Here is a 10,196-nt window from a genome sequence, read left to right as displayed (position 1 = left end):
ACAGTATGTTAATTCCAACATATAATAAATAAACAACATTTATTTTGGTAACTATATATTATTATCAAATAAATTTTACCTTGTCGCAAACGAGAATGTATAAGGGTTGTCCACTGGGGAACCTAAAAATGATAGTCGCCACCATGCCCATGATTGCAACATGAGCAAGCAACTATTGATTGACATCTTATTCAATTTCATCGCCCAAAACAACTCCTTATACAACGTGGCCAACAAGGCTAATCCCCAACTCAGTCAACTGCTTTCTTTGAAGTCGACTAGGTGTAGTAGGCTCCTTTTGTGTACCAAATTTTGAGATTTATCGGGCATTAGAATGCCCTCAATGAACTTCAGGATGAATGCTCAGGCGTATTGTTCTTTTTCGGTGTCAGTTGCGTCCTTAAGAAGGTCTTCGAAATTATCTTCCAACCATTTCATCTCTATCTAGCCACACCTTGAAATTTATTCGGCAACTTCCCTAAAAATGCCTCGCAAAGGTCCTCCTTACCAAGAATGACCACTGCCCCCGTAACGATTGGCCTATCCACTAGTAAACTGAGTTGTAAAACAATGTCCTTGATTGTGATTGTACACTCACCGCATGAAATATGAAATGTGCGTGTCTCAGGTCTCCATCTTTTCACCAACGTGCTGGTAAGTGTAGGATCCAATTTAAGCCCCCAAGCATACGAGATGCATGTAAAAATCATGCATCTTACAAATAACCACAAATTTCATTGTCTGGGCTAATTGATAAATTGTGTATGAACCTCTCCAAAATACGATCATCCACCTTATTTATATCAACAAAGTAAAATAATTAATTTTTTTTAAATTAAAAAAACTTCAAAATTAACTTAATTGAAAATAACGAAATTTAAAATTTTTCCTTACCATTACTGATCGATGGGCAAAAATGTGCTTGTAGTTGAAACGAATAAGAAAACTTGTTTCGTGAAAATTTAATTAAAATGAATAATCTATGAAAATTTAATTAAAATGAATAATCTATGAAATAATAAAATAAAGCTATAACATTTTTATACAAATATATTAGAAAATTTCAAACAAATCTTGAGAAATTTGAAAGAATTTAGAGTTAAAAGATATAGAGAGAGTTAAATTTAAGAGAAAAGAATGATAAATGATATGGTATTTATAGGAAAATAAAATAACAACTGAACTGTTTAAAAATTTTACCATTAGTACGAAAGCGCATCCAGCTGAACGTTTTTGAAACTCTATCTCTAAAATTAGTTTATTTCCCTAAATATTAAAAAACGGTCTATTTGACCAATTAAAAAAACGATATATTTATCATATATATATATATATAAATATATATAGTTTCAAAAAATATATGAAAAAAATTAATAATTTTATAACTAAATATTATCATTAAAATAAATGCAGAAATAAAAAGCTATCATTCTCTCTCCGTCTGAAGTCTCTCTCATCATTTCCTCTCGGTTTCCTCTTCTCAATATAATTTTTGTTTCTTCACAAATCAAAACATTTCTTCTTCTTCTTCTTCTTCTTCATTGTCTTATAGAGAATAACATTTTCTTTTTAAAAAAATGCCTGCTTGGTGGGGTAAAAAGTCGAATAAGAACAAAGAAGAGAGTCAAAATCGAAGTCCACGAGGCACTAGTATCGGAGTAATCAAGCTTTCGCCTAATAAACCAGATGCTACTGCCGGATTTTCCGGCGGCGGCGCTTCTGGTAAAATGAAAGTAGCAGCCGCCGCCGCCGATGACAAGAACAACAACTACTCCAAGAGCTTTGATGGTGGAGGAGGGCTTGTTTTAACCACCAGTAATTCACCACGTGCCAGCAGGGAGTTCAGCGTTGTTGTTGGTTGTAGTGGTGGTGGGTCATCCGGGTTTTCGGGTTTGGATTCGGATTCGGGTGAAAAAATAGGGATTCCTTTGCCTACACCATCCACCTCATCGATGCAGAGTGATCATGTTGTGGGGTTAGGATCTGGGTGGCATTCGGTTTCAAGTGATAGCTCTTCTGAAGATAATCAGATTGCAAATGATCCGGTTCAATTCCTTGCATACAGGTTTCCTTTTCCCTTACATGTATTGGATTCTAAATATTGAAGGATTGATTTTCATTTTTATTATTAAAATCTCTGAATTAATATGGGGCAGTTACTGATAATTTTTCTTTTGTTATATAAAGCAGTTGTTGATTAATTAATAAGATATAGTTTCTTCTGTCTTTTCTTGGGTGTCAGAGTTTGACATGTTCTTTTTTTTTATTTAAATAATTTTATCCATATATATTTCCGTCCTTTTGGGTCTGCCATCTGTTAATATTTTCAGCTTTTGGAACTAAAATTTCCTGTTAACACTTACAAATTGAATGATACATGTTGGATACTTACATCTGTAAATAATATATCATATGTCTGTAACGAGCCAAATATTCAATATTATTGTATGGTATTGGGTTGTTCACACTCAAATGAAGCATTACCTGTAATGATTTTCAAAGAGCTGACATTAACTGAATCTAGGTCCTATATTGATCCCAGAGGCCAAGGTGAAACTAGAATGAACACGAGGTCGAGAAGCCCTGGTCCGGGGTCGAGAGGAGCAACCAGCCCGACATCACCTCTTCATCATCAATTGTCTGCAGTTAGTCTAGAGTCTCCTACAGGCAGAAAGGAAGATGGCAAGTCCGTGTGTCATAAGTTGCCTCTTCCACCAGGTTCTCCTACTAGTCCCTCTGCTGCCTTGCCTAGCACAAGAACTTGTGGAGTGAATGAAAATACACCTTTTACTCTATCGAAATGGCGAAGAGGTAGACTCTTAGGAAGGGGAACTTTTGGACATGTTTACCTTGGGTTTAATAGGTAGGACTTGCTTTTTGTATCAGTTAATTATCATACTCTGCCACTCATAAAAGACTTCAGATTTATCTGTCACAGAAATTAGCTGTTGTCATGTATTTCATGGTTCCAATTCGGCTAATATGCAAGATAAAAAAGATATTTACCAAGATCTTAAGTATGTTTTCAGTTTCTTCCCATTGTATACTTTTCTAAGTATTGTGCATTCGCGCTTGACAGTGAAAGTGGGCAGATGTGTGCAATAAAAGAAGTCAGGCTTGTCTCTGATGATCAAACATCAAAAGAAAGCCTCAAGCAACTGAACCAGGTAATAGTTTTGTCTGATTCTCACCGAATAGTGATACATAATTTCTGTGATTCTTTTACCAGTTGATATTGAGATCATTTACAAGTTGCCTCATTTTAGTGTCTGGTTTTCTAATCCTTTTTAATGTCAACAGGAGATAAATTTGCTGAGTCAGCTATCTCATCCAAACATTGTTCGGTACTATGGAAGTGAACTGGTAATTTTTTTTAAATACTGCTTTAGAAGACATGACATGCAAATAATTCACTTACATTACGAAATGAAAAGAAAGGGGAATGGAGAATGATATTTGGAATCCTTCTCCTGATACCAGTTAATTGTACCTTGCTTCATTGTAAATCTAATTGCCATTTTTTCAGGGTGAAGAAACACTCTCAGTTTACTTGGAATATGTCTCTGGTGGTTCAATCCACAAATTGCTTCAAGAATATGGTGCCTTCAAGGAACCTGTCATTCAAAACTATACAAGACAAATTCTTTCTGGGCTTGCTTACTTGCATGGAAGAAATACAGTCCACAGGTACTTGGATGTACTTCTAGTTATGGATGATTTAGTTGTCTGTAGTGTGGAAATTTAGCATCAACTTTGTTATGTTTTTAAAGCTGTGGGTTTTATGTTTCAGAGACATAAAAGGGGCAAACATATTAGTAGATCCTACTGGTGAAATCAAGTTGGCTGACTTTGGCATGGCAAAACATGTATGTTACCTTATCTCATCTTGGGGATGATAGGCTTAATTCTAGTATACTGAATTAAAAACCTTTTTTTACCAGTTAATGAACAATTCTTTCTTTCTGATCTAGATAACAGCTTGTGGCACAATGCTTTCATTCAAGGGAAGTCCTTACTGGATGGCACCTGAGGTATTGCTTTTCCTCTCTCGTTCAATTATATGATAACGGAATGACCCCCCTTTTTTTCCGCATTAAAAACCTTTTCAAGTCTATTTCATTGCTAATTAATTTTCCCATTATGGCCACTTATTTGTACATTTTTCCGATTTCAGGTTGTAATGAATACAAATGGCTACAACCTTGCAGTGGATATCTGGAGTCTAGGCTGTACCATACTTGAAATGGCTACATCAAAACCACCATGGAATCAGTATGAAGGGGTGAGACATATTAATTCTTAACATCTCTTGGATAATGTCTTTTTCTGGCTAGCTCAAAACTGTTCAGGAATTGGGATCAATCCTTCTGTTAATTCTGAATTCAACAGGTGGCTGCAATATTTAAAATTGGAAACAGTAAAGATATCCCAGAGATTCCTGATCGCCTTTCTAATGAAGCTAAAAGTTTCATAAGGCTTTGCTTGCAAAGAGAACCGTCAGCACGTCCTACAGCCTTGCAACTGCTAGATCACCCTTTCATTCATGACCAAGCAACAACAAGAGTTGCTAACATCTGCATAACCAAGGATGCATTTCCTTACACTTTTGATGGAAGCCGCACTCCGGTATATATTCTTAAGATGCTTGTTTCTGTTTCTTCTTTTTCTGATGGTTTTTATTACTCTGATTGTATATACATGATCTTTTATACATCCTGAACTGATTTATTTAGAAAACACTTGGAACAACTTCTGCTACTTGGTTTTAATTTAAATATCATGGACTTTGATCATCATATCATGTTGGTTCAGAAATGGATACTGCACAAACAGAAACCTACTATTTTTCATACAAGGTTTGATGCTACTGAACAGATTGTGCTTTCTAGATGACCTTATTTACTAGAATTTATAATTGGGTGAAGGTTATGGATGCAATCATTACGCTTGTTAAAATCCTAAACATGAAACAATATGTGTATTAAACTGATCTAAAATTGGCTCATGTTTATTACATTGTTTTGAAATTGATTGGTATATGAACCGATAGTTTCTTAATTAATGTTTCTATACATCAATTTTTTAATGCAATTTCTTTGCTTGTTTTAGCTTCTTCCATGTTTTATGATGCTTTTCAAAATTTTATTTTACTCTTGAAATGCAAATTGATATTCCTTTTCTTCCTTTTCAAGTAGCAGCCATACCTTTATCTTGTTTGGCGCTATTTAAGCTTGCAAATATGAATGAGCATATGCACTTGAAGTTTTCTTATCAGTAACTAAAGCTGAATTTAAGCTAATCTCTCTTGTTATTTTTAACTTTCTGAACAGCCCATATTAGAACTGCAGTCCATTAGAAATAATGTCCCTTCATTTGATGGAGATTATGAGATGAGGGGAATGACTACAGCTTCAAGAGCTTTGAGGAATCCGAGGTACTAATTATGTTGTCTTTCGTTTCTGCACTCAAAGTTTATGGCCCAAAGTTCTAAAGTAATTTGCCTGTCATGTATTCATATGCACAGAGATAATGCAAGAGCAATCACATCTTTGCCTGTATCTCCATGTTCAAGTCCATTAAGATATGGTGCAGCTCACAAGAGTTGTTTTCTTTCTCCTCCTCATCCGGCTTATCAGTTTGTAGGACAGAGCGATTACAACTTGTGTGGTATCTCTGGGAATGCCTCGAGACCAAATCCAAAGTACAATTTGGATCCTTGGCTTCAAACTTCACTACTAAAAGTTCAAACACCGAGCACTCCTCCACGAACGAGACCTATTTGAGATAACTGTAAATAGGGGACAGGACAAATATCCATTTCCTCTCCATCCCCAAGTCCAATGAATTTGAGTATTTTTCTTTGATGGAAGGATTCTCCCTCCCTATTCTGGTAAATTTGGCCATCCCATTCTTCTAGCCAACTAGAAAAGTGATTGCATTTTTAGCTTAAGGCTACTCGTAGTGGGAATATTAGGGGACAATGGGAGTTTTGTTGCAGGGTGAAGATAAAACGATGCTCCAATACTTGAACTTGTAACACTCTCGTTGATTTTTGTATATGGAAGGTGGTCACTTAGCCTGTAACATTCTCGTTGTTCTAGACTAGTTAATGATGCACGTAATACCGTTACTGGTTGAACAGGTAATTTTGTTATGCGAAACCATCTCATTTTAGCCACGGATTGATGCTTGTTTTTGAAGCAGCGGTAGAAGGGTAACCCCTCCGTTCCCATTGAAGCCTGAGTGGGTCATTTTCCACTTTTCCTTTCAAATCTTACAAATACCAATATCGCCTAACAAAACAAAGAAGACTGACCGTACCAGGTGGTCTGTTTCTGATTGTAGTTGGTGGGGATATAGAGATTGACGAAGTCATTGAATCTGGACTGCTACTGGATCATGTGTTCAAACTTCCAAGGTCAACGCACTATAAGAAAGGCGGCTCCATGATTAACGTGCCCAAAATGCTTATTTGGGTTTTCCAAGGTGTCCTTTTCACTTGCTTTTAATTCTATACCATTGGGTTCGGACTGTTGAAGATTTTTCCAGATGTTAATTTAGTTTATTTATCTCACTTTGGGATCCCAAATCGCTATCAAGGTGGTAATTTGCTGTTACACTTATTAGGACATGTATTAATTTTTTATTATTATAGTAAATAATTTTAAATAAATATTATTTAAATTAATTAATTAATTTTTTAAAATATTGAGATAAAAGAAGCCACAAAAACACAGAAGCAGTAAAAGAAAAAGCAGGCCAGAGTTGATGAACTCCAACCATCGAGACTCTTTCAAGTTGCCCAGGCCCCAGAACCAATTTTTAAAATGTCCTTTGACATTGGGGATCAAATAATGTCCTCTGCCAAGCTTTATGTCAAGTTTCTAACTACCCCCAATGTGCTGGCAGTGACATGCTAAGATTGCTCGAAGTGACTCAAATCTTTAGGATTTGTTCATTACATCAATAGATGAAAGCCCAAATTTGAAAAAATAAAAATAAAAACATTGAATCTATAAAAATACCATTCATTTCCTTTATATTTTAAAATTTACATTAGATGAAATAGTGATACCAACACAGATGGAAGCTTCTCTCTCGCATGAACTTCTTGGGAAAGCTCTTTCAGCTGAAGAAAAAGATATGCTTGCTGACAGTAACAGGTGCATTAAAGACGATTCCTCTCGACAAGGTGTGTTTCTATCTGCTGGTTCCTCTTTCTCCTACATGAATGTCCTTAATACTCGACATCCTCTTAATGACCAAACAGTCCAACTGATGACCATTGATGAGGAAGATTTTTATCAGTTACAGAATCCTTCAAATGATGCTCAACTACCGAATGCAGAAGATATCAACATTACATACTCTATGAGAAGAAAAGAATCAGAAATAAATGGTCCAAGTCCCTCATCATTAAAGTCTTTGAGAAAACTACAGGTTACCAGTTTGTCTCAAGTCGGCTTACCTCCTTTGAAAACCTACCGGTAAAATCCAATTTACTATTTATTGTTTCCTTTCATGAAAATTCCGAGTACTGATTATGTTATACTAAATGGACCATGGTTTATTGGGGGTCATTTTCTCATTGTGTGCAAGTGGGAGCCGAACTTTAGGGCATCCATTGCTACAGATTCCTCTGTTGCAACTTGGTTAAGATTACCCAAACTACCAATTGAATACTTTGATATGGACATTCTTAGGGAAATTGGTAGAGGCACTAGACCTCTCCTAAGAGTTGACAGTCACACCATTGCTGGAGAAAGGGGTAGATATAACTGTTTATGCGTTCAACTTAATCTCCATAAACCCCTCCCTCGTTTTGTTACTCTAAAGGATATAAACAAGCTATTTTTTTATGAAGGTGTGAATTCTCTCTGTTTCTCTTGTGGGAAGATCAACCACTTAATCGCACGCCACATTAATTGTACATTGCGTAGAGAAATAGCATAAAATATCGGGAAATAAACCCAACTTTTATTGCAAGTTTGACAGGTTACTTATATTTTTAGGTGTTACAATAGTACACACAATGTAACACCCCTTACCCGAGACCGTTGCCGGAATCGAGTACGAGATGTCATCCAATTTAACTTACCAATTCGGAGCATAAAAATTTGCTTTTAAAATTAAATTCACTGTTCACAGCAAAACTGTCTACCTGTGTAACTGTCACTAATTTAATTATAACTCGAGCTACGAGAATAAAAATTTAAATCCGTAAATTTTCCCTGAAACTAGACTCATATTACTACTGACCATAAAATTTTCAGAATTTTTGACTTGGCCAATTAATACAGTTTATTCATTAAATTATCCCCTGTTTCACAGCTCGACAAATCTGACCTCTTGGCACTAAAAATCAATTATCTCATTGTAAAGAATTCATATAAGGTTATCGTTTGTTTCTTTTGAAAATAGACTCACTAAGAAATCTACACATATAAATTATGACCCATAATTCTTTCTGTACAATTTATAATGATTTTTCAAAGTCAGAGCAGGGGACTTCAAAAACCATTCTGACCCTATCTCACTAAAATTCAAATATCTCAAAATACAGAATTCCTTTGCCTACACCATTTCTTTTATATAAAAATAGACTTGATAAGCTTTAATTCCATATATAATTCACTCTCTAATTCCATTTCTACTATTTATGGTGAATTTTAACATTCACGTCACTGCTGCTGTCAAAGAAACTGCTTCTTTGAATTAGTTACTATTTAACATACATAACACCCAAAACATAATTTTTACTAGCTACTTCAATAGCTAATATTAGCCATATCATTTGAACATGCTCAAAATGATTAAGACTCTATACATGCCATAGTTTAAACGTTTTGAAAAGCACATAATACCGAGACGATTATGATAGTGTGATACGAGCTCGACGATCCCCACTTGATCAAGTTCAAATCACTATAAAACAAAGGAAAAGAAGAAAGGTGTAAGCTACTAATAGCTTAGTAAGTTACATGTAAATAATAGGTACTCATTTAACAATTAACACTTTTAACATATAACTAATCAAAACATTTCTTAGCAATTTCAATCACTTACAAATGCACAATCTTACCAAATCACTTGCATATACATTGTCACACTTTTATCACATATACTCATTCTTTCAATTGTACCTGCACACACACTTCATTTCATATTCACTTTAATTCATTATTAATCCCGTTGAACACTTGGAATATACACGGATACGTAGAGATTTAGCACATAAGTGCCACACTGATATGTAGCCGAAGCTACCACTGATATGTAGCCGAAGCTACCACCGAATGTAGCCGAAGCTACCACTGAAATGTAGCCGAAGCTACCACTGATCAATAACACTGGAAATGTTCACGGGCCTGCTCACACAAGCTGTCAGGTGTCTGCAACACATGCTAGACCACCCAGCACCCGGGACTCATTGTAACACTGTAACACTGGTCTCTAGTGACATGTCACTTGTATCCACTTCTATTCCTAAGTTCAACCGGGAATTTACACTTAACACTTTATTTTAAACACTTTTTCACTTGAATAATTCATGAATAATTTTCCTTTCACATTCAATATTGATTCACAATTTATAAAAATATAACTATTATTTACACATAACTTACCTCGGATGCAAAACGACTATTTTTGTAATTTAGTCGATAACTTTCTCTTTTCCCCGATCACTTCCACTATTTCTTCTTTCTTGATCTATATTAACACAATTTAATACATTTTATCAACATTTCATTCAAATACAATTCATACACAACATTTTGGCAAATTTACATTTTTCCCCGAAACTTTTCAAAAATTCCACTTTTGTCCCTAAGCTCGTAAAAATAAAATTCACTAAATTTTTAAATTTCAAACTTCACTAAATCATATTTCATGCTCATAACAGCCCTCAATTTCACAAAATCACAACTTTATGCACACTTTACCATCTTTCACAATTTAGCCCTTTTCAACATTTTCATCAAAATTCATCTAGTAAAACTTGTAATTAACACTTCAAACATTCATTATCTAACATCACTAATCAATTTACAATTATATCATGAATGAGTCAATTTTAAACTTTAATTTCATTTAAATTAAATGGTAGAAACATGAAATTCAAGCTTCAATAAGCATAAAAATACGAAAATAATCAAAAGCGGGCAAGAAATCACTTACAATTGAGCTTAGGAAGT

The 10,196-nt window shown here is 34.9% G+C and overlaps 1 protein-coding gene across 2 annotated transcripts; it reads left to right on the top strand.

Moving 5' to 3' along the window:
* The first annotated feature begins 1,433 nt into the window (after positions 1 to 1,433).
* LOC105762573 (mitogen-activated protein kinase kinase kinase 3) lies at positions 1,434 to 6,574 on the top strand. 2 transcript variants are annotated; one of them, XM_012580331.2, is made up of 11 exons: positions 1,434 to 2,065; positions 2,543 to 2,863; positions 3,080 to 3,167; positions 3,301 to 3,363; positions 3,527 to 3,687; positions 3,791 to 3,866; positions 3,972 to 4,031; positions 4,175 to 4,282; positions 4,390 to 4,626; positions 5,331 to 5,434; positions 5,525 to 6,574. In XM_012580331.2, exons 1-11 carry the CDS (start codon positions 1,578 to 1,580, stop codon positions 5,781 to 5,783), a joined length of 1,965 nt encoding a protein of 654 aa, XP_012435785.1. In that variant the 5' UTR covers positions 1,434 to 1,577; the 3' UTR covers positions 5,784 to 6,574. The 2 variants fall into 2 exon arrangements, with proteins under 2 accessions (XP_012435785.1, XP_012435784.1); XM_012580330.2 differs by having other exon boundaries at positions 2,525 to 2,863.
* The last annotated feature ends 3,622 nt before the right edge of the window (positions 6,575 to 10,196 follow it).

Source organism: Gossypium raimondii, chromosome 12 (genome assembly GCF_025698545.1).
Source record: "Gossypium raimondii isolate GPD5lz chromosome 12, ASM2569854v1, whole genome shotgun sequence".
Lineage (NCBI taxonomy): Eukaryota > Viridiplantae > Streptophyta > Magnoliopsida > Malvales > Malvaceae > Gossypium > Gossypium raimondii.
The sequence above is the reverse complement of the archived record's forward strand: the minus strand, read 5'-3'. Positions and strand labels throughout refer to the sequence as shown.

Excerpts from the sequence above, each read along its gene's own strand:
- LOC105762573 (XM_012580330.2), top strand. The coding sequence starts at position 1,578 with ATGCCTGCTTGGTGGGGTAAAAAGTCGAATAAGAACAAAGAAGAGAGT. Across the intron at positions 3,867-3,971 it reads ACTTTGGCATGGCAAAACAT|ATAACAGCTTGTGGCACAAT; the intron begins GTATGTTACCTT and ends TTTCTGATCTAG. Across the intron at positions 4,032-4,174 it reads CTTACTGGATGGCACCTGAG|GTTGTAATGAATACAAATGG; the intron begins GTATTGCTTTTC and ends TTCCGATTTCAG.